Source organism: Bubalus kerabau, chromosome 10, assembly GCF_029407905.1.
Source record: "Bubalus kerabau isolate K-KA32 ecotype Philippines breed swamp buffalo chromosome 10, PCC_UOA_SB_1v2, whole genome shotgun sequence".
NCBI classification, from domain to species: Eukaryota; Metazoa; Chordata; class Mammalia; order Artiodactyla; family Bovidae; genus Bubalus; species Bubalus kerabau.
The window spans coordinates 107,594,899-107,619,866 of NC_073633.1; the positions used below are offsets into that span (position 1 = coordinate 107,594,899).

Here is a 24,968-nt window from a genome sequence, read left to right on the forward strand (position 1 = left end):
TGGACAGATCATACTTAGAAACTTTCTTGCATCTGTTATTTTATGACTACTTTTACTTTCTTTGAGTTTGACAATAACTTGAATTTAAATTCTCAATTTCATTAAAGCCTGACACATAACATTTTCATGCCAGATAAAGGTATTAAATAAAGGTTGACTCCTGCATGGTGTAAATAAATTAAAGGCCAGAAATTGGGATGTTCTAGTGTAAGATATTTGAGGGTCCAAAACTCAAAACAATTTAAAGATATTTCACTATATTACAGTAAATCATCTATAATTATACTGCTCTGGTGTAAGCAGCATATCTGAATTTAACTTATTTACTTAGATCTTAATATTAAAAGCATGATCACACAATCACCAAATCATGTTCTTATTACTGATCATTAGGAGAACACACAAAGTAATCAGGTGGTCTCACACACCTGTAAGTTCAACAGTGTAGAAATGTTCACCATTTTGGAACCCTGTTCTTAACATATGACAATAACAGGTGTTTGGAATGAGGGTAAGGTAGGTAAGTAGTCAACTTGTATACTTGTATAAAGCATTTGAAAACATACTTAAAAAAACTGAGATACAAAAGGAATTCTCTTATTAAAAAAAAAGTCACAGCTACCCTAGTAGGTGTTTTTTTTTTTAAATAACTTACCTTATACAAAGCCATTTACACAGTTATTTAAGTTCTCAGCATATCACAGATATTTAAGAAATCAGCAGTAGTACAAAAAAATAAATAGAAGGCGGTCTTTCATGGGTAAGTGAATCTGCAATTCCAAGAGAGATCAGAATATTGAAATTAACTCTGGAGACTTGATTTTCTGTTCCAGTGGTTCAGTGGTTTATTATTTTATAAAGGGTTGGAAGAATTAATGAATTTTAAAACAGCTAATTTAACTCATTCAGCACAGGATCCGGCACAACAGTTAGAGACCGGCTTTTCAATGTGTCTTTCCTCTACTGCTTCTGCTTTCTTATCCCTGCCTCTCAGCCACGGACAGTTACAGATACAAGAATCAGAGCGTATAATGGCATGAAAACTGCACACCGTGACCAATGAAGGAAGCTGGGAAGCAGTGATTTGGTTCTATCTCCAAAACCATTACGTAGAGAATTTAATGTTCACATTTGTCTTAAAGCTACTTCTCTTCTTCTCCTCATACCAAAGAGGAGTCCTTTCATTTAACGTTTTCCTATAAAAAGTATTTTTAAGGTTTTTTGATGTGACTGCATGAGAGCTTCGTGAATTTTACAGCGTCGTTCATGGACACCGATGGCCTGCGGCGTGCGGGTGGGGACGGGCCCTGTGGGCCCTGCTTCGAGCGCTCCTCAAGCCCACTCGAGGTTCCGAAGGAAAGCCCAGCAGCTGATGGACCGGCTTTCTCTTTCCTTCCTCGTGCGCTGCCCATTTTACCATTTCATTTTGTCAAGTCCTCCAAGGTGGCAAAGGTAATAAATGTAGGTGAAACCCATGAATTTCCAAAATTCACAATGCATCACTTATGCCATCAATCATGAGGGTATACCCACTATCTTTCTGGATCATTTTCCCTTTGCAACAAAGCCTCTATAGTTTATGCTTTATTAGTATTTTCTCCTAGAATGCATAGTTTTAAAAATGTATGGCGCTAACTCACACATTTCTAGATATAGTCGACCTTCCTATAGATATAAGTGGACATTTTCTTGGTTATTTTAACTCTGTGCCTGATGGAATCCCAGTCTGTGAATTAGCTTGAGTTCGGTAACAATGTACCTCAGATTTACGACCATTGCTAAGAAGGACCAAAAGCTAGAAGCACAAAATTTTCATTGACTCAAGAATTATGCAGCCATCTGGGCCACTGAAAAGTATAAGTTATTTCTGATAATCACTGTGAACAAAAATGTGGACAGGATAATACATTTTGAAAATAGTTTAATATTTGCCATTTTTGTTGCCTGTGCTATTAATATATACATTGGTTCAGTAATAAATATGCTATTACATTGAGTGCAATATTTTTAGTATTCATAACTGGTTGAAATTAATGCTGTATTATCTCAAGAAAGGAATAAATAAATATCATGCCCGATTCCAAACTAACACTCAAGAGGTTATTGTTAACAAAACTGACAACATAGACATACTGGGCATTACCTTTTTAAACATGATTCCTGTAAACACAGCAGAAAATCACTTTTCTCAGTCCTGACATTTTGTGTGATGGCTTAAAAAAAATATAACACACAAATCCTACCACTTCCTCTCTTGCATAGGGAATGAATTAATCATATTTCAAAATGCAGTGATCATTCAGTGAAATGTCTTCAGCACACAACGCTTGTTTTCGGTTATGAACTCAGAACTTTTGAGCTATACAAGTGCTCTGCATAAGTTTATAAAATATGCTTTCTGGATTTAAAATTGAACAGAAAAACTTCCAAACAAGTCATAGATATGATTCTAAAATATTATGTACATAATATCTGACTACAGGAGGAAAAGCCTCACCGCAGCACAGCACAGTGTGGCCACGAGCCCAGTGTTCAGCCGGATCCCACTCAGGCTCTCCTCTCGTCAGTGCCGCAGGGGCCAGTGACGACGCCATACCTCACAGCCCCTTCCATGGTGCATCCTAAGCAGAAGGGGGTGTGAGGGTAAGTTTAAAGTAGATAATGGGGGGAAAAAAGGCAAAAGTACAGTACATATGCTTTAAAGAGTGCACTTTATAAAACAGATTGCTTTATTCCTATTTTTTTTTATAAAGTGCAATATTACTTAAAACAGAGACATGTACCTTAATATTCTGCAGTAACCATGAAAACAAACTGCCAGGAAAGAGCAGTGCAAAACTAAAAACATATGTAGCTTAGCATGCATCTCAGTGAGGCCCCAGTACACAGCGTGGGACCTGCGTGTGCCTTTTATTTGACTTTATAGAAAAAGATTAATAATCGTAGGTTATCGTCATAGGTAACCATATTTTAACTAAAATAAAAACAATAAGTTAAAGTCCTCTCTCAAGAAATAAGTATACACCACACATAAAATTCATGACAGAATCTTTTGGAAAACAGTTAGACCTTTTTTTTTTTTTGCTGATAAATCACTGTTCAAAGGACGCGTATCTCTTAAAAACCCACAATACCCACAAGGTGAAGCAACAGGTATCCTCACAGTCCTGGGAACTCTTGCTGGCGGACCTCTGACGACCCTGTGACTTACTGTCAGCGGCTCAAACCTCACCGGTCGCCACTCAGATGACAGAAAGCGGTGCCCTATCAGGAGCAGTCGCGCGGGTGTCACCTAGGTCACTAACAGCATCCCGTGCGCTCTGCTCACAGTCCCAGTCTCCGCCCGGTGCTTCTGGACGAGGATAACCAATTGGGTTTTCCTGGAAAAATTCCCTACGGGGCAGATGCCAACGGATCCAGCGGGGTGCGGCTTCTGAGACACAGAGCCCGGCCTCCAGGCAGGCCGAGGGCGCTGAAGGGTTGGCGTAGCCTGGCTCGGTCCCCAGGCCCCCAGGCGCTCAGTCCTGGAACTGGAAGAGGCTTTCGGGGGCGCCGCCGTCGGCGGGGTTGCCGGGCTGCAGCGCCCTTGTGGGCGTGCTCTTGCCGTGCGAGTGGGAGGATGAGGAGTGCGAGCTCTCGCTGGAGCTGCTGCGCGTCTCCGTGCTCGTGCTCGTCTTCTTCATCCTCCGCCTCTTCGCCAGGGGGGCCTTATCCACGTTCTGGAGGCAGAACCCCTCTCTCTTGTACTTGTTGAAGGCCTAGGGGAGAACAGCAAGGTCAACACTCACTGGAGGGACTGATGCTGAAGCTTTGGCCACCTGATGCGAAAAGCCGACTCCCTGGCTAAGACCCTGATGCTGGGAAAGATTGAAGGCGGGAGGAGAAGGGGACGACAGAGGATGAGATGGTTGGAGGGCATCACCAACTCGAAGGATATGCTGCTGCTGCTGCTGCTAAGTCGCGTCAGTTGCGTCCGACTCTGTGCAACCCCATAGATGGCAGCCCACCAGGCTCCCCCATCCCTGGGATTCTCCAGGCAGAACACTGGAGTGGGTTGCCATTTCCTTCTCCACAATAGACATGAGTTTGAGCAAACTCTGGAAGGCAGTGGAGGACAGGGAGGCCTGGCATGGTGCAGTTCATACGGTTATAAAGAGGTGGACACGACTGAGAGACTAAATAAGAAGGGAAGAAAAAAGTAAGGGGAATGCCACAAAAGTGAAAGGGCTGAAGCTCCTCGCAGTGTGACTGACAGAGGACAGGCGGTCGGCAACCACAGCTCCAGCTCGTCCTAGGAAAGTGAAAGTTGTTCAGTTGTGTGTGGCTCTGCGACCCCATGGACTATACAGTCCATGTAATTCTCCAGGCCAGAATACTGGAGTGGGTAGCCTTTCCCTTCTCCAGGGGATCTTCCCAACCCAGAGATCAAACCCAGGTCTCCCGCATTGTGGGTGGATTCTTTACTGAGTATGAGGTAAGCCACAAGGGAAGCCCTAAGAACATGGTCCTTAAACCACTGTATCTAAAGCTCCAGGAGGGGTACAGAAATCAATGGGGAAGGGCTTCTGAGGGCCCTCTTGAAACCCACCAGCGAGGGTGTCCAGGAGTCCCAATTCTAGTCAATCTTTTGAAGAGGGGAGTGCTACCTCTCAATTAAAGGAACCACCGACTGACTGGAAATTCCTGGAGAATGTCAGCAATCTCACTCCCTTCCCCTCATTACCTGACTCATCCTGAACTTTAAGATTCCAACCACAAAGTCCCAGCACAGAGCCCCTGACCTCCACGCCCACGTCAGTGCAGTCTGGGTACGTCCTGGACATGATAATATGCAGAGATGAGCTCCAGAGACCTCAGTCTGGCTTCCTCCTCACAGCAGCCCATCTCTACTTTTCTCAGATTCAGGCATAGGCATTGCTGAGGTGACAACCTTGCCTCATATGCCACTGAGAAGATCTGGATCATCTGCAAATGCCTGCAGTTAATCTCTTCACGCCTCACCAGATCCCAGTTCATTAGTTTTTTAATCCATTTCTGCAGCCAAGAGGAAATGCTATCCTGTCTCCTTCCTCAAGATAATCCTCTCAGAAGTAATGTTATTTCTAACTCCTCTGCTCCTTATACAATTATCTTAATGTACTTGCATCTGTTTGGCACGAGTGTGCCAGAATCTACATTTATTACTATGTAGTCTCAGCCTTTCAAGTATACAATATTTACTTAATACTAATTAATTTACTTTTTATCCCTTAGGTTCTAGAACAATAAAATTATGCACAAAATGACTGTTGAAGGGACGGACTTTGACACGTGCCTAATTTCTAGTGCTTATTTATAGTTTCTACAGACAGCGGTTTGGCTGATTTGAGAGAGAAACGCGCTAGTACAGGCGCATGGTTGCCAAGAGGGAAGGAGGGAGGGGCAGGGGCGGACTGGAGTTTCGGTTTATAGAAGCCAGCTGCTATACATACAGAATTCAGTCAGCAACAAGCTCCTGCTGTGCAGCACAGAAACTACATTCACTATCCTGTGGCAAACCACAATAGAGCAGAGCGTGAGCGCGAACGTACAGGGTGTGTTTACACACGTGTGACGGAATCAGTCTGCTGCACAGCAGAAATTAATACAACATTGTAAAATCAACTAACCTTCAACAAAATAACGTTTTTTAAAAAACTCTAATAATATGCATATTGCTTTCCTTAGCAACTGAAAAACTTCAACTATTCAAATATCAGACCACTGCCTCATCTCAAATGTCAAATAAATATTTTGTGGGTTTGTGGTGACTCTGGTCCCTATGCCCTTTCTGTTTAGAAATGTGTTTATGTCATGAAGGGATTTATAAAAGCATATCTAAAATTAAAAGAACCCATTTTAAAAACTGTCTGCCTAAGAGTGTGCCTCTGAGGTTACAGAGTAAGGACGTGCAGTCCCTTCTCAAACCGCTCAGGAGTGCACAGCTGGAGCCTTACATGGAAGGTGGCTTTCACACACGTGTGCACCGCAGCTCCTGAAGAGCCCAGGATGTCTGGAGTCATCAGAGGATTTGAGGACAGCTGACTGCCGTCTTGAAGCCATTCATTGTATCTCAAGTCAGGCATTTTAAGCCTTTTGTTTGGATCGACTGTGAGAAGTCCTGTGGGAATAAATAAGATATTTTTATTTCATGAGCTGTCATTTCAAACATAGTTTAAAATCAACCTCAGAGATCTCAATTATGTTCACAAGACATGATGGTTTCTATATGGCATCAACCTCCTACAAGGATAATTACCTCCATTTTCATCTACACTGAGATTCCCTGGTGAATCTGGCTGCTCATAATAAAGCCCACAGCAGCCTGCTTCCAGAAGGCTGCAGGCTCATGGGGCTTCCCGTCTGGGGAAGACCACCACTTGAGACAAGGACTCCCACCAGGGGCCAGGAGAGCCCCTGCAAACAGAGCTCTGAGATCTACTTGACGCACTTACAAACATCTTCCGCAGGTTAGGGAACGTGCAGATGGAGGCTCCAGGAGGAGCTGTGTGCGAGGTCTTATCCCGTCTGAGGACACGTGCACAGCAGGCTCCAGGGAAGGGCTCCCCCCTGGGGGATGGGCACCCTGGGGGCTTCCAGGAGATGAGTCCTGGGGGATGAGCAGGGCTCGATGACAAAGTAAGCCCCAGGATTAGGATGAGCACGAGTAAAGGTGAACAAAATCTAAAAACTCAGCACATTTGAAGAACTCAGGTGCTCCACAGTGCCAGTCCATCCTAAGGAAATCAACCCTGAGTGTTCACTGGAAGGACTGATGCTGAAACTGAAGCTCCAGTCATCTGGCCACCTGATGTGAAAAGCCAACTCATTGGAAAAGACCCTGATGCTGGGAAAGATTGAAGGCAGGAGAAGGGGACGACAGAGGATGAGATGGTTGGATGGCATCACCGACTCAATGGACATGGGTTTGGGCAAACTCCGGGAGATGGTGAAGGACAGGGAGGCCTGGCGCGCTGCCCAACAACAGCTGCTGGAGTGAGGGTGCCAGGAAACAGAGGAAGGTACAACCGGGCCGTGAAGGCGCCACTGGGGGGTCTGATCCAAAGCTCACTGGTGTTCCTTGGAGAACTTTCAACAGAAAAAAGGCATGACTGCATTTGGATATTAGGAAGCTCACTGAGCCGATGGACGATAGACACACAAAGCCAGAGCAAGTAAGTAAGTTGAAAGCATGTTATGGATTTTAGGAGAGAGCTATGACCAGACCTCAGATGAGAGCCGTGAGAATGGGGAGGAGGGCAGCTGGCAGCGATGCTGAATCCCAGCACCCAGGGCCTGGCTGCAGGAGGCAAGGAAGGTGGTGGGGGTTGAGGGTCTTGGCCACGAAAACAAGAGGGAGAGAGGAGCACACATGTGCCTGGGGGAAAGGAGAGGAAAGAGAAAGCGGTTCTCTTTGAAGGTATGATTGTGAATGTGGATGAGATTGCCGACAGAGGGTGTCCTGATACTAAGCTGAAGCTGAACAGAGTAGCCTGAATCCTTAAACACACAGGGATTCTTGAATAATTCACAAACAAATATATGTATCTCGGGTATGGTTCCACTTCAATCGCTACACATCATATAAAATTTTTCATTAGATTCTTACCTTGGATCAAATCTTTAGCCTCTTGGGATACATTCTTCCAGGCTTCTCCTTCAAAGGAGAAATCTCCCTTTTTAATTTTCTTCATGATTTCCACTGCACTGGTGCATGTCAGACTTTTATCATGAGACTGAAATGGAACTTGCCCTGACAACATTGTATACTATCAAGAAAAAAAGAGCAAAACAGAATGTCTGCCAAAATCACCATCAAAGCCAATCTGGTAATTTCATTACTAACTTCATCAGCATAATTTCCCAAATATTACAATTAACATTAGTAAGTTTAAAAGATTACATGACTTTGATCACTGAAAGAATCAAAGCATTGCAGACTCGTATATGAAAAGATATGGCTTATTATGATATCAAGATTTAAAACCATTTTTATAGCCGTATTCAGGACAAGAAGAATAAAAAAGGGATAATATAATCATTTCAACAGGTGACATTAACAGGGGAATGTGCATATCCCAGAGGAGCCACGGGCCTTGGCTAAAATGGCCCCGGAGGGGTCAGGGACACAGAACAGAATGGATCCTGAAGATGCTGAACTAGGGTGGGCCAGTGGGGCATGAGACCTGATGGAGAAATTATTGCCACGGAAACACTCATCTGAAACTCAAGACTCAACATCCTGGCAAGGATGCCTGGAGCCAGTGAGCGTAGTCAGCTGAAATGCTTCCTGAAGCTCGGACGAGCCGACGCCCTGACTCCTAAAGCTGCTGCTGCGGCCACTGCGCCATGCCGCACGCTCAGAATTGACCTGAGGAGGCCCAGAGGTGCTGCAAGTTAGCGCATGGGTGCATGTCACCTCTCTGGTGCACCGAGGCCTCTTCCTTAACTCACACTGATGACCTCCTTGAGGTGGGATCCCAGTGATCAGCTGATGAGAGAAGAAAGGAAATCGGGCCTGCTTGTCAGATGGACTGGCATTCTTTCACCTGGGCAGTGTCAGAATATGAAAAGCTCGGTGAAGACACCAGCTCAGGATGAGACCCTGTGGGGCTGGAGCTCTGTCCCTGAGGACCGTGCTGAATCAGTGGCGACCCATCGGGGCTGCGCTCCCCACATCTAGGTTCTGCAGGCCCAGGACTCACAGATCACGTTTCCTGTTCCTGCAGCCGCATGGCCTGCGGTTAGAGGTCTGTTCTGTGGGCACACCTGCTCAGCTCCACCTGGTGCCAGCAGGTGGCGACTCACGGTGCGCCCGCTGTCCGCCTCTTCCCTGCGTCCCTCCTGCCTCCCTGGGATTCCGGTCCTTAGTGAAAGTGAAAGTCGCTCAGTCGTGTCCGACTCTTTGTGACCCCATGGACTATACAGTTCAGGGAATTCTCCAGGCCAGAATACTGGAGTGGGTAGCGTTCCCTTCTCCAGGGGACCTTCCCAACCCAGGGATGAACCCAGGTCTCCCACATTGCGGGGGGATTCTTCACCAGCTGAGCCACCAGCGAAGCCTAAGAATACTGGAGTGGGCAGCGTTCCCTTCTCCAGGGGACCTTCCCAACCCAGGGATGAACCCAGGTCTCCTGCACTGCAGGCAGGTTCTTCACCAGCTGAGCCCCCAGGTCTGGTCCTTGGGAACAAGAGAAAACGTGCGCTTCCACTTCAGGCTCTGCTTTCCGGGGGAACCCAGACTATAATGCCTTTCTCTTGCTGATGAGCATTTGACTTGTTTCCAGTTTGGGGTGCCCTGAAGCCTGCTGCTCTGTATGTGTCTCTGCGCACATCTCCTCTGGTACACAGAAACAGGCCTTTCTGTCGGCTGCCTCCCTGAGATGGAGACTGCTGGGCCATTTGGTCTGTGTGTTCAGTAGATACTGCCAAACAGTGTTTGAAAATCTGCTCCCCTTCTTAATCTTACCCCACTTCCTAACACATACATTGATGACTAAATATAAAAAAGTATCCTTTATATTAGCGTTTTCTTGCTGTGCTGTGTAATAATTCAACAAGCTGTTGGGTGGAAAGATAAATTCACCATCTTTGGAAATATTTAAAGGAGAGTGGTGATAGGGACTTTATAGAAAGATCCCTTTTCTGGAAGAGTTAGAATTAGACTTTAGGCTCCTCTCAACTCCAAGATCTTAGAATTTAGTTGATTATCCAGGAATCAGCTTCTGTTAAGACTAATTCTGTGTCTGCAAACTGTTGGCAAAGGTTATGATAAGAGAGTATCTATATACATAAAGATATATGTGTGGAATTGGGGAGAAAGCAAAAGTAAATGTGGCAACATGCTAAACGTTCACTGTGTTATTCTCCCCAATTTTCTCTAGGTCTGAAATTTTCAAAACAAAATTTTGAGAAGAACGTGAAAAAATAAAAAATCCTGAATAAAGTGAAAAAATATGAAATCCCAAATAAAACACTTGGAAGAAATATGTTTTAACTGTTATTATATTCCATCCCATGGGTATTCTATATATACCTATGGAATAGCATATAATCCTATGCTACATTTTCTAAACACTGTCTGTTAAGCTCTGAATTACTGTGTGCCTTAAAAATTCATGTGCTGAAAAGTCACACCCACCCCAACATGGCTGACTTGAGGACAGGACCTTTATGCAGGTAAAGGTGATGGGGACCTGGGGGCCTTCACCCACGAGGGTGCCCTTACAGAGATGCCAGGGAGCTGGCCCGGTCTCTCTCTGAGCTCATGTGAGGAGAGGCCATGTGAGGTCGCCGTGAACAGGTGGCTGTCTGCAACCAAAGGGGAGAGCCCTCACCAGATTCCAACCTGCTGGCACCCTGGGACTGGACCTCCCAGCCTCCAGAACTGTGAAATAAATGTCTGCTGTCCAAGTCGCCCAGTCTGTGGTATTTCATTATGGTGATCCTGAGCAGACTAATCACCGTGTAACTTCTATTTTAATCAGAGTCCTGAATGTGTCCAATGAACTGCTCATCCATGAGGTAAACTGAGTTGTAATCAAAGCCACATGTATGATGCGATGCATCTTTCTCAAGTATTTGTTTTACCCAGTGACAATAACGTAAATTATCTTCATATTAAAGCATCCATGTTCGTGGATGGGCACCGTGACACAGGCAGCGTGTCCCAGGGTCGCAGGTTCTAAGGCAAAAGCTCCAAGTGCATCTTGTGCCGACTATGGGACAGCTCAAATCCAGATCCTCTGGAGAGAAGCACGCATTTATATGGAAAAGTTTACAAGGCATCCTTTTTTTTTCTTGGACAGTTTAATGCAGGCGCTAACTTAGCTTTCATATGTAAGTATTGGAGTGGCCAAAGACTTCGTTAGGGTTTTCCATGGGCTGTAACAGAAAAACTCAAATGAAATTTTTGGCCAACCCAGTATTTCATTTTGTATCTCTAAAAGGCAAGGATTTGTAAAATCCCACAACAACCTATGATTGCACTTAAAAACAATTAGCAGCAATGTCTTTGTATCATCCAATATCCAGTCAATAATCAAATTTCCCCAATTGTGTACACACTGTATAATATTATAATCACGTCTGTATGACAGAGTTTGAATTTAACAAATAGAGTTAAAATTAGGACCTGTCTGAATTAAAGCACAGTGACTTCGTTTCCTAAGTGTCTTTTATCTATGGGCCCCAGCCTAGTTTTTCTCGAAACTTATTTGGTGGAGTCACCAGGTTGCTTGTCCTGTAGAACTCCCGCAGTGTGGACATTCTGATGATACTCGTGGTATCGTTTAATCTGTTGTTTCCTGTTCCTGTTTAAGAGTTGACAATTACATCTAGAGAGAAGCCTGGCTTCTCTCCATGCCATTATACGAGGTTATTTCCATAGATAGGGCATTTGGAGGCTCTAAAGTACCTGTCTACATGTCTAGGAATGCCTTCTGAAACCTTAAAGAGCATGGTGATGACACCTGGCCTGTATCTGAGCAAAGGCTCTTCTACAAGGGCGCGCTGCTGTGGAGGAGGCTCTGTTCATCTGATGAGGGCTGTAGGAGCGCGCTACTGTAAGCACTTTAAGTTGAAGAGAACTCAAGTCTACAGAAGTTAGCTGCTTATTTTTATTTAAAATCATACTCATAAATATGTAATTTGATTTGCAAATTGTAAGTGATGACTTAAAACTGCTGAAGTAAAAACCTATAGCTTAAAAATAAAAGAACCATCCTGCAAGGACAACTGGCTGCCATCGGGGGAAAACAAACCAACACCAAAATAAACCCCAGATGGAGTGCACAAGCCCAAGAATAAAATACAATCCTGGAGGAAAATTTAAGAGAATATTTTTATAATCTTGGGCTGGGGGTGGAGTGCCAATCTGACATCAAAGCCAGAATACCATAAAGGAAAAGACCGACATATCTTGTGTGAAGTCTCTGCAGTCGTGTCCGACTCTGTGACCGTATGGGCCGTAGCCTGCTAGGCTCCTCTGTCCACGGGATTCTCCAGCAGCAATACTAGAGTGGGCTGCCATGCCCTCCTCCAGGGCATCTTCCCACCACGGACCGACCCGTGTCTCTTATGTCTCCTGCTGGCAGGTGGGTTCCTCACCACTAGTGCCGCCGGGGAAGCCCGACATACTTGAATTTTGCTTTTAGACGAGTTTAATAGATATGTTTTTTCATTTTTATGTTGTCACATAAAATTTTTTTAAATTTCTCCATTAAAACATAAGCATTTAAAAAGTTTATTTAAATCTCTCTAAAAACAAAATCAAAACCTCATATAACTGTGAACAAAGTTTTCAAAAACATGACAGACCAGAAAAGGCGTTTCGAGTGTTGGTGTCTGACGAAGGGTTAGAGCCCTGGAGAGGGCTGTGTCAGTGTGAGGCTCCCCTGGAAGCGGCCAAGCTCAGAGACCGCGGCTCACAGAAGAGGGACTAAATGCATGACAAGACGCGCACACGGAGTACGCATCACGGAAAAGGCACGCAAATTATAATGACCATAGCAATTAATTTAGATTGAAATGGCTAGTATCCAATGTATTCACATACAGCTGATGAGAACACGATCTGGAAACCTTCTAGAAGGAAATACAGGCATGTATGTCAAAGTAAGGACGTATATACCCTTCTCCCAGGAGTCTAGTCTAAGGAAATAGTGAGATCAATGCGAGTACATATATCAAAAATATTCATTTGTGTAGCTTATAATTAGTGAGAGGCTAGAAAATGCTAACTGCTCATTAGTAAAGAAATGTTAAACTCTGGAGACTCAAACTACATATCACATAATCTCATTTGTTAAAAAAGCCTGAATATATATACAAACACATAGGAAAATGTGTAGAAAGATACACAGCATGCGTAACATGGGGGAGGGTGGATGGAGGGGAAGAGGTCAGACAGCATCGCCTCTGTGTGATGAGACTCTGAGTCATTCCACCTTGTTCCTTGTTTCTTTCTCTGTTGTCTGAAAACTTCTCCCTATGATTATGCATTACAAATTGTATGCAGAAAAAATAAAGCTATTTTGAGGAAAAAAAAAAAAAACACACACACTGAGATTTTTCTAGCTCATGTTCTGTTTCTGATCCTGGCTGCCAAGGAGATATTGTGAAAAGCATGCTTACCATGATTACTGTAAGTTACTATAAATATTTTAAATTTTATTTATTAATTTGTTAATTTATCCTAAGTGATATTCAATTGCTTTTTGGGTTGAAAATCTCAGAGAATATACTTTTAAATATTTTTGATTAATGAGTCACTTTGCTAGTTTCATATTATATCTAATATGCATAGCTTATGAAAATAGACTATTGCTTCTTTAAAAATACATATATATAACTGTAATTCACATAAAACAGTTGCCTTAAATATTCCAAATAAACCAAAATAAAAATTCCTACATTTTCTCCAATATAAACTTTAAGAAAGGGAAATAGTCTTCAGTCAGGCCTTTTACTGTTTGTACAGAAAAGAAACCAATTTGCCAATTTTTTTCATGAATTTAAGAAAAACCTAGAGGGGTGGGATGGAGGTGTGAGAGGGAGGGGTGATGTATGTACACATGTAGCTGATTCACCTCATTGTATAGCAGAAACTAGCATGACATTGTAAAGCAATTATATTCCAGTAAAAAAAAAAAGACAGACAACAAAGGGAGAGACGCAGAGGACAGAGAGGACTGACTGGGTTGAATGGAGTGGCTGATAACGAACTCACCAAAATGACGCCCAAGCTCCAGAGGTCGCAGGACTCATCATAGCCGCTGTGATTCAAGAGCTCTGGGGCAGCGTAGTGAAGAGTGAAACAAGGTGTCTTCAGAGGCTGATTATCAGGGGGCTTCAAGCGTGCAAACCCAAAATCAATGACTTTAATTTCCAAATTGTCATTTTCATCAGTGAACAGTAAATTCTGCAAGATACAAAGTTTCTCATTAGTTTCTCATTAAAATGTCAGGGGCCTTGGAGAGGCATTTTGCAACATTATCTATTAACATTTACATTGGACTCAGACACAGAGATCTGACGCGGAGGTTGGGAGCGGGATCCTAGCATCCACGGCTCTCTGCTCTAGCTTTCTGGACCACCTTGGGTTTACAAGGTCACGAGGGACACTCCCGATGGTGTCACGCCCCTTCTGCGTCTTCTGCTGTGTCTGTCTTCTACTTATCCCACCAACCTCCCTTCCAACCCGGCTCTCAGGCCTCTAATCCTACTTTAGAGATGTCACCAAACTGAAGGTGGAAGCTATTGTATTTACTTCTAGCTTTTACTGTTCTTTTCTGGCATTTATCAGCTCTGCTGATAAATTAGACCACAATTCCATGAGGCCAACAACTGTGTCTATCTTACTCATGACTTTTTCATGTAGCAAGTGGTTTGGTAAATATTTGTCAGTTGAATGAAATCAAATAAAATAGTTAAATAATATCTAGCAAAACAGTTAACAGTATTTAGTAAAACCTATTAAAGAATACATGGTGGAGCCATGCATTTCAGAAATATTTTTTCCAAAACAGTTAATACTTGAACGTTTTTTGATGCTTATGGAGATTATCCCTCTATTATTCAGAAAATGTTACTTTGAATCATTTTCCAAGCCTTCTCAATCGCTAAGGTTTTACTGATTATTTGTTTTTTATCTGCACCATGCAGCATGCAAGATCTTAGTTCCTCAACCAGGGATCGAACCCATGCTCCCTGCACTGGGAGTCCCCTCTTGACCACTGGGCTGCCCGAGTAGTCCCTGATTACTTGTGTATTTATCACTTGTTTAAACAGTCTAACTGTACTGGTGTGCAAATCATCATTTTTATTAGTACATCAAACTAGTACCCCCAGTAAATGAAGCTGATTATACTGTCTTTAGCCATCCTAATAACATCTAGTATGCCTTTTTGATCATTAAATTATTCCCCCAGCTCTAGAACATCATTTGCTTTTTAATATTATTCAAAGTGAAAGAAAATATATCATAGAAGGCTTCATTGATATAAAGAAGAAAAATCTTCTAGGCCCCCTTTCAAAAGTTAAAAATGAATGAAGTGGGAGGAAAGAAATAAAAAAAAAATTAGCTGAAAGTGTTTCTTAAATTTTCTATCATACTAAATGCTTAGTCCTGAATTTTTGATGGAATTTAAATGTAAATGTAATTCAATGGAAGGCCTCGCCACAGCTGAAGTCATGCTGGAGTTCAGGCAGGAGAACTTGGAGAGGGCCCAGCAGATGGCCCCGGGCTCTCCTGTGGCAGGAGGCGCTGGGCTGCAGCACAGCCGGCCTGCCCCCACTGAGCCTGCTAGTCTCTGGAAAGGACTTCAGTGTCTCCTATACCAGGACTGGCTAAGGACTCCCTTGTTTGCAGATCTTGAAACGGAGGAGGTGTGGCATTCCCCTCTTCACTCCTCTCCCAATTCTCAAAGTGGAGCTGGGCGTACATGGTCAGGAGTGGCAGGAAGTCAACACTCAAACCACTTACATCCTTGTCTCAAGCTGTGCCAGGAACTAATTCGATAAAATTTCTCAATCTTTCAAGAATACGGGGATCAGTTTGAAAAATACAAAGCAGCCTACTAAAGAATGTCAGCCAGCTTCTAAATTTATTTGATTCTCACCACCTAGAAATTATCTTGCCTGTGTAGAATATGAATACCACATAAATATCTATCAAAAGAGACATAAACAGATCTTAAAATGCTGTCAAGGTGAAAGGGATTAAACTTTTAGCTTGAAAATAATATAATCAGCCACTTAAAAGTCAAAGTGAAAGCCATTCTATTATGACAGTGTTAGTGCAAAGGTACACTTTCACGCCTCCAAAACACACGCTGCTTAGGCCTGGCACAGTAGCAGGACGTCCTATATAAGGAGACAGTGCTTTTCAAACGCCTAGTTGAAACAAAATCTTTTTAACAGATAAGAACAAAGCTATGTGAGTGTTTTTTCAACCAGTAAAATCGGAAGGCAAATTTAAATTTTGTTGCAGAGGACAGTTGCCATCGTTTGAGACTCATGACGGGACAGATGGCCAGTTATCAAAGAATAAAACATGTGAAAATGAATTCCAGACAGTCATGGAACAGATCTTTTCAATTAAAAAAATTACATGCTTGTTCCTTGTCTATCAAAAAAAGCATTTAAGTGGTATGTGTTCATATTTAAAAATAGACAGCTAATCTCCAATGTACGGAGCGCCATATTTTCAGTGGGCGTTGTGTGGGAGACTGAGAACTGTGATGCAGGAAGCAGAAGGGCAGCTATCATAGCTGCCAGCTCATAAAACACAATTTGCTTTTGATTAATTACGAGTAATAGGAATAACAATAATAGAAAGTACACAGAAGTTTAAATCCTTTAGGAATCAGTCAGTTATATCCAAAGACAGAGAATTCCATTTTCAAAACATCCTCTTCCTACCAGTAACCTAAGGTACTTAACCAAAAGGCATAAATGGTGCTTTTTGAGAGATTTTTTTTGTAGTCTAACACAAAAATAAACACCAAATTATTATTTAAAATACACTTGAAAATCCATTACAATCACATAGCAATTAAAACTGAAATTCTATTTTAGAGAGTAAATATATATAATTTTGCCTATGGTAAAGGATGATTCATTGTTATCCTTTTATAAAGTATTGGGTTTTGTTTTTCAATTTGCATTATTATTTTGATGATTTTCTAAAAGGGAGGAATTTTCATATTTTTGATACTAAAAAGGGATTATTCTAGAGTTAGAACCTTCTTTCTTAACCTTTTGAAAGAAAAAGTATATTAAAAGCTGCTACTTCTGCACTGCTACACAGTTCTATAAATACTGCAGCACATGAGCAAAGAAAAGCACATGTAAAGATCACATAACTAATTAAACCAAGACAATGCTGTAGATATTCAAAACAGGATTATATACGTTCCTATTCATGAGCTAATCAATTTGATTATGAAAGCAAAAGATAAGCTTTCAAAATACACCATTAAAAAAAAAAATCCCTCTAAAATGGTATACATATAGGAGGGATATTATTTTCTGCTACAAAAATTTCCATTGCTATTTTTAGTCCACAACTGTTGCATAAAGTATTTCTTCCATAAAAGGCTCTCACACTTACAAATATAACCTCAAGATGATCAGCTGGCAAAAAAAAGAAAAGACAGATTTATTTTAGACTGAAACAGAAACGGAAAAAAATCCAAGGAACATGGTATTTGCAAGTAATTTATTTAGAAAAAAGCTCTGAAAATAAAAACCAACCTCCCCCCCCCAAAAAAAAAAGCCCACACGTGTCTAGGAGACATTTAATAATGATGCCAGATTGTGTCAAAGGATTTTATACCTCGGGTTTCAGATCTCTGTGTACCACTCCGACGTCATGCATGTGGCTTACAGCTGAAACCAGCTTCCGCATGATGTAGCTGGCTTCCGTCTCACTAAAATGCTTCTTTCTCTTAATGCGTTCAAACAGCTCTCCCCCATTCAGAAGTTCCATCACGAGAAATGTGTGAAGCTAGAAAAGAAAGAACAATGTGGAGGGCCTTATTGAAGAGGAGGAGAGGCTGATCCATGCAGAAAACATTTACAGAAAGAGCAATGTGGAGGGCCTTACTGAAGAGGAGGAGAGGCTGATCAACGCAGAAAACATTTACTGACTATGAACTGTAACCGATAAATTTAAATAGTCCCTTGTTAAAATAATCAGCGGTGATCCTTGCATTTTAGAGCAAAGAGTTGAAGGATAATGTGTCTTTTTTAGAGTTCTATTTCGGTAATGGAAAATTTCAAGCACTGCAGTGAAATCCTTATGTCTCCTTTCCTCGACGAATTTTTTCAGCTGAATTGCATTCCAACCCTCTCTACCGAGTTTACATATGTTTCTTTTTAAAGTGTGACCTCGTACCGATAATAATGTGAAATTGGCTGCTTTAAATAATATAGACAATTACTGATGGAACACGCTGCCCATGAGAGGCCTGACACACACATTTAATGGCAAATTTACCTTTTAAAAAAAGGCATTATTGGATGATGTCACTTTAAATCTTCTCTTAGGGCTCAACAGATTAGTTTCAGGGTTCCTGTTAATTCCCACGGCAAACACCCATAACTCACTATGGGCTTTTTAAAGACAAAATTGCTTTTGATCCCAAAGGCATTATCTTAATTAAATGGTATCAAAAGTTACATACTTACTATATTTTGCCTACATTTCCATAAAGAATAACATAGAAGCTATTGAAAAACAAAGGAATTATATCCACTCTCCAATGAACACAAATGGTTTAAAAAAGTTATCAATAATCAGATTCAAATGCTATGCCTTATCACACCAATGTCACTCAACAAACAAAACAAAGTATGCTTCCCTTTGAATTAGCAAAGTCTGGAAAAACGGCATCATAAAAAAGATGGTTATAAATACATTCTCCTGCACACAATGGGCATACTCTAGAAGGTGAATAACCCTTTTTATAAAAAAGAGAATTGCTCCCAGGCTACTGGAGACATGCTAACTTGAATTTCTACATCAGCCAAATTAGGTCAAAGCTAAATGCTACAGTGTATGCCAGCAAGCTTTCAACAAAGGAGAGGCAATGCCTAGAGTGATTTAAGAAACAGGCTTTAGAGTCCAGTCTGCATCTGAATGCCATTTCTGTGACTTACTTATGACCCAGTGGATGTTACTTTACCTGCATGAACTTTAGCACCCTTACCAATAAAAATGTAGATAATGGAGAAAAATGTGAATAATGGTCCTTCGAAGATGTCTACATCCCAACCCCTAGAACCTAAAGATGCGACCTTGTGTGATAACGGGGTCTCTCAGATGTGATTAAGGGTGCTGAGGTGAACAGCAGACGCTTGGAGGGGGCGCGATGCAGGCAGCTGTGTCAGCATTATGGGGGAGAAAGACAACCCGAGCACCAACACCGCGGATTAGAGCAGCCTGCACCTACACCGGTGTGTGCAGGTTTACATCGTGAGACGGCGTCCTGGCCGTGCTGGGTCTCCACTTGGGTGTGAAGGTCTCTCTCGCTGCGGCACGTGGGCTCAGCAGCTCTGAGCAGGTGGGATCTTAGCGCCCCAACCAGAGACTGAACCCTCATCCCCCACACTGGAAGGCGGGGTCTCAACCACTGTATGCCAGGAGAGTTCCCCATGAGATGGTGTCTATTCTAGGAACTCTTGAATATAACAGCAGGAGATGATGAAGTTAATTTGTCACATAAATACAATACTAGGGGTATAATTCCCGAGATGCGATGGTGGCCTGAAGGTCAGGGATCCAAAGTCTTGGGTGGGGAGGAGTAGCCCAGAGCACAGCTGCGACCACGGAGGGGCATGTCAAGGTCATCCACCAAGCCCTCTCTGGACATGTGAACCGTCTCCAACAGGAAGCCGTCCCGTCTCCTCCTAAGCACCCCCAGGGGACAGGGACTCACCTCCTGCACTGCGGCTGAGTACCCCAAAGAGGGGGAGGCTGCGAGGGAGCAGGGAGACCAGCTCCCGCACCCCTTGATTCAGAGGTCTTCCTTTTCTGATTAGAAGCACCAGGCAGCAGGTAGACAGTGTTGTTTTGTGGGTGCTCACTCACCTGACATGAAAACCAGATGGTGCGTCCGCCTCCCCCGAGGCAGGGGGACATGGTAATCAAACGCATGCTTTGAAGCTGGACTGTGTAGGTTCAGAAGTACCACTCAGAGATGGGGAAGCCCGATTACTTAATTTCTGTGAGTTTTGCTTTTCCCACTTCAGAGTCATAGTAAGGACTGAGTAAGATGATGCATGTAGAATGAGAGCTACGACACCCGGAGCAGGCAAGGTGCGTGGTAACAAGCAGCAGCTATCGCAGCCACGCTGCTCCTCCGCCACCGGTCTCCCTGCCGCGGGTCCTGCGAGCCATCGGTGCTCTGGGGAGTTCAGTGTGGCAGAGAGCTGGGCCACAGCTTCCCCCCAACGTGCACGTCTGAGCAGCACATTCGAGGGAGCCCAGAACCAGAGACCAGCTCTCCAGCGGGATTTTCACTGACTTGCTATGTGACTTTGGTTGGATAAGTCTCATGATTCTTTTTTTCCCCCCGTGGGAAAACCCTCGTGACCCTTCTGAACCTCAGTTTCTTCATTGGTAAAGTCGGGGCCAACCACACCCAGGGCTGGTTTTGGCTCTGCTGCCTGGCATGCTGTCTTGTGTGCAACTGTGCCACCCTGCCCAGGCCCGGAGGAGAGACGACTGCGGAGTGACGTCTGCGGAGGAGGAGGCATGGACCTGGCACAGCAGCATCCCTCCCGTGTCCAAAGTGACAGCCCTGAGTGAGGGTCCTGACGGAAAGCGGGACTGGTGAGGGGACAGCAGTGGGGAGTGTGAGCCCCTGGAATGAGAAGAGGGAAGGGGGGGCGTCCTTGCTCTTCTGTTCCTATTTGCTCTTTACCTTGCACTAACGGGGATTCCCTGGTGGCTCAGTGGTAAAGAATCGCCTGCCAATGCAGGAGACCCAGGTTTGATCCCTGCGTCAGGAAGATCCCCTGGAGAAGGGCATGGCTACCCACTCCAGTATTCGTGCCTGGGAAATTCCATGGACAGAGAGGCTACAGTCCACGGGGTCACAAAAGAGTCAGACACAACTTAGCAACTAAACAAAAACAACAACAATGAGGCTTCAGGCTAAGGTCCACTCTCAAACTCACAGCATCTGGCTGAAGGCGAATATAAGTGAGCTCTGAGAGGCAGGCAGGGACGAGCTGGGGGGCGGCAGCCAGACCACAGAGCGCGCAGGGGGCGGGGCTTTCACGCCGCGCTCCCACACCCTCTGTCCACGCCCTGCATGGCCACGACTGAGTGAGAGAAGAGGAGGAGGCACTGACTGGGGTGGGTGAGAGTGTGCGGAGTGGGTTTTCACCTCTCGAGTGGCTGCGTCACGTCCCATATCCCTGACTCTGCGCCAGAAGTACTGACAAAACTGGTGAAAAGTAGAACCTTGCATATGAATTAGTATGCTGAGTAAAGAAAAAAAGGCAGAGTACCTGATCATGAAAAACCTCATGTAATTTCACAATATTGGGATGTCCTTCGCAGAGTCTCAGTGCTGTTACCTCTTTCTGAGTGCTGGCTTCCATCCTGAAAGATGAAGCGGTCAGTGTCCACACTCCTGTTCACCAAGCTTTAGGAAGTACAGCCCCAGCCCTAATTTTTTTTTTATTTACAGCACATTCAGAATGTGAGTGTCAAAGTATCAGAAGGAGGCTTTCATGAAAGCAGTGAGTCATACACCCACCAGAACAAGTAAAGCATTATTCTTGAGAAAAATGATTATTTCCAAGCCAGGAAAGTGCTTAATCATATGAAGAAATGGATGCCCTATGTGCCCGACAATTTGGTCATAAGAATAAACCATCATGGAGGTAACAGTTACCAAAACAACTAGTTCTTAAAGCTACCTGTGGACTGCTAAATGTTAATAATTTCAGGAGAAATATTTCAAATATAACACTTAATAGGAATGGCAACAGCTGCTGAACTCACTAAGCAAGTCTGTTTAACACCGCCAACAAGAAAGTCTTCTCGTAATAACCTCAAAAGCATATCACACTATGATTCATGTCTAAAGTGGATTACTGTCTCAGAGCTAGAAGCATAACAGATCAACTGATGAGCTGAATGGCTAAAGCCTTGGTTAGAACTTCCAACACACTGTCCCTTTCCTTTCGGTAAAGAGCTTAGAGAGTCCACCCACTGGAACAGGTACATGGGGAAAGGGCGCACCTTTTGCTGATTATTTTGACTGCAAATGCTTGGTTACTTTTTTTGTGTATGCACTTTCGACAGATTGAAAAGCTTCCTTCTCCCAGTGGTGTGTCCTTCAGATCCAGGTCATAGTGCTGATAGAATGGAGAGTCCTGATGAGAAACCAACATCATTTAACTTAAGAAAATGTCAGTCATACACAGGGACAGATAAAATTCCTGAGTAACAGAACATTATGAATGTTAATAAGCAGGACTGGACTACGTTTTATAATCTTTAAAAATTCATCATTAGCTCGTGTCTAACATCTCTATCACTTACTTAAATGCACCATTTTCTACTGCTGTAAAACAGGAGCTCCTTCAAATGCATATTGGTAATTTTCTGGGGCAAATATCGCTATTTCCATTTATTCACTTTTTAAAATTAGGTTTGAGTCAAATGGAAAGTCCACTCCATTTACGGGACTTCAGAAAGGCAACTAGCACTGGTATTTAAACGACGAGCAGGTCACGTGACCACCGCGCAGCTGTACCTTCAGCATCGCGCTCCTCGCAACATGCGTCACCCCGGGGCGGTCAACTCCCATGTGAAACTGAAGAGGATCCATTACGGCTGCGTTACGCTTGAAGAGAATGGAAGGGGCAACAAAGGAATAGCCCTTAAAAAAAAGAAAAGTAAACAAAATAAGTCATCATTTTCTCTCCTTTGACTCGATGCTTTCAGTGCCAAGGCTGTGGGTTCCATCACTGGCTGAAGAACTAAGGTCCCACATGCCATGTGGCATGGCCAATGAAAAATGTTCAGATTTTTGTTAAGACAAATCTAGTTTTACTTTATTTGCAATCCAAAACACAAGGTCATTTCAAATCAATAGAATAATGCTTTTCAGAAGGCGATAATGCCATCTTCTGGTAGAACTCAACCGATTCAAAATGAAAGGCAGAAAAATACTTTTTCCCTATAGCTATAATTCTTTTGCACTGCTGATAAAAATTTGCTTCTAAACACAACTAACTTCTCAAAAAAGGTATAGTTAAGGAACTAATTGTGATTGAAATGCTACTGGTTTTCAAACTAGCAAAACAGCAAGTTTCATTCCAGTCTTCAGGCAAGAATATTGGAATGGGTTGCCATTCCTTCTCCAGGGGGCCCTCCTGACCCAGGGATCGAACCCATATCTCCTGTATCTCCTGGATTGCAGGCGGATTCTTTACCTGCTGAGCTACTGGGGAAGCAATCTGAAATTGAAACAATAAAATCAAACGGCAGAATGATGTGCTGAACCAAAAGTGGTACAGATCTTCTATGACTCACACTGGGGTTCTGTCCTGATAAACTCGCCATACATTTAAAATATTACAAGTTGAAAATGCATTTGACACATATAACCTACCTAACATCACAGCTTAGGCTGGCCTACTTTAGCCGTGCTCAGAACACTCACGTAACCTAGTTGGGTAAAATCATCAAACACAAAGTCTGCTTTGCAGTAACTGCTACCTGTCTCATGTCAGTTACTGACTGCTGCGCTGAGTGTGAAACACAACGCTGTGTGTCCGGAGCGACTGCACTGGCTGGTCTCAGGGGGCTGTGTCGCTTGACACTGGGTGGTCTCAGGGGGCTGTGTCAGTGGACGCTGGCTGGTCTCAGGAGGCTGTGTCAGTGGACGCTGGCTGGTCTCAGGGGGCTGTGTCGCTGGACGCTGGCTGGTCTCAGGGGGCTGTGTCGCTGGACGCTGGCTGGTCTCAGGGGGCTGTGTCGCTGGACGCTGGCTGGTCTCAGGGGGCTGTGTCGCTGGACGCTGGCTGGTCTCAGGGGGCTGTGTCACTGGACGCTGGCTGGTCTCAGGGCGCTCTCTCACTGGACACTGGCTGCACTCGCTGGTCGCTGCAGGACCATGTGGCTGCCTGTGAACCAGGGCTCACCGCAGCCCCCAGCACTGAGAACGGATCCCACTGCGCACCCTCATTCCAGGAAAGAGCAAAGTTCAAGGTGTGCTTTGTATCTAATGTGGATCACTTGCACCACCATGAAGTCAAAGAATCCTAAGCTGAACCACTGTAAACTGGGGACCACGTGTATAATCATGGACGATGATTTGTTCAAACGAGAACACTCAAGAAACATTTCCTCCATGTGCTATGAGCCCAGCCAAGGGCAGCCTATGTCCAGAGACAGTTAAACCTTTCTATTGGGATGCTTCTGGGAGTCAAAGAAATGAAGCTACAATGCCATTTAATAGTAGGAATATTTTATCTTAAGTCTGAGAAGTCTGAGAAAACTAAGTATAAAATCCTTTCTAAATCTTTTTTAAGAGTTGGGAAACAGTTCATATTATTCACTGGAGATAAAAAAATCAGATAACACTATTTATACAATATTAAGAATACTTAGTTTGAACAGAGGTAAAGTACTGCATTTTCTACAAAAGAGCCTGAACAGAAATAAAACTTCAGGTGTTACCTCTAACAGTTATTTACATAAAAAATAAACACACAGATTTCCTCAGTGGTCCAGTTAAGACTCCAGTGCAGGGGGTGTGGGAATTAAGATCCCACATGCTGTGCAGTGCAGCCAAAAATAATTAAATATATAAAGAGAACTCTTAAAAAATAAAACACGTAAATAATGTCTGCTATTTAACAAACCACAAGCTTCAGTTAACGATTTGTCATATCTCTGTATTTAATCATTTTAAAGAAATTAGAGAGTCCTGTTTTTCAAGATGCCAAAAAGATTTCATATGAGAAAATCAATCTTTTCTTTGAAAGCACCTGTGGCCAAGCAACACGGTGCACCCTTCGCGATTACCTGGAACAGCCTCTCGGAACTCTGGGGCAGAGCTGCAGGAGAGTAGGTGGGGTCCATTTCTGTGAATTCTTCTGCAAAGTTACTCACATCTAATTCATCTCGGATGACTGGCTTAAAAGGTGCGGGCACTTTCTTGGCAGCTAAATCATCCCAGTTTATTTTCTAAAACAGAAATAAAATTGGTACAAAGTAGAAATCAACAAAGTTGAAATACATTTTTGAAAAATAACAAAGGTAGGTAATTTTCATGGAGCAAGAGAGAGAAAAGCACATATTTCCAACCAACAATTAAAAACAATTTCTTCTTTACAAACAGGAGCATATTTTTGGGGGGGGGGGGTGGTTTCATACATGTGATCAGTTTGTGGAAATTATTATATTATCGTTACAAAGC

The 24,968-nt window shown here is 43.4% G+C and overlaps 1 protein-coding gene across 6 annotated transcripts in view; it reads right to left on the reverse strand.

Annotated features, from left to right (window-relative positions):
• Positions 1-1,904: 1,904 nt before the first annotated feature.
• The window catches only part of RPS6KA5 (ribosomal protein S6 kinase A5), a 195,537-nt gene continuing 172,473 nt past the window's right edge, over positions 1,905-24,968 (reverse strand). For 3 of the 6 annotated variants that reach the window (XM_055538920.1, XM_055538924.1, XM_055538925.1), the window contains exons 9-17: positions 24,575-24,736; positions 22,296-22,421; positions 21,779-21,912; positions 21,040-21,133; positions 17,357-17,527; positions 13,748-13,939; positions 7,628-7,787; positions 5,976-6,139; positions 1,905-3,758 (exon numbers count right to left, since the gene is read on the reverse strand). In XM_055538920.1, coding sequence (XP_055394895.1) covers positions 3,519-3,758; positions 5,976-6,139; positions 7,628-7,787; positions 13,748-13,939; positions 17,357-17,527; positions 21,040-21,133; positions 21,779-21,912; positions 22,296-22,421; positions 24,575-24,736 — 1,443 coding nt within the window. In that variant the 3' untranslated portion in view covers positions 1,905-3,518. Of the gene's footprint in view, positions 3,759-5,975; positions 6,140-7,627; positions 7,788-12,238; positions 13,048-13,747; positions 13,940-17,356; positions 17,528-21,039; positions 21,134-21,778; positions 21,913-22,295; positions 22,422-24,574; positions 24,737-24,968 lie in introns of those variants that run through there. The other 3 variants (XM_055538921.1, XM_055538922.1, XM_055538923.1) reach the window with 3 other exon arrangements.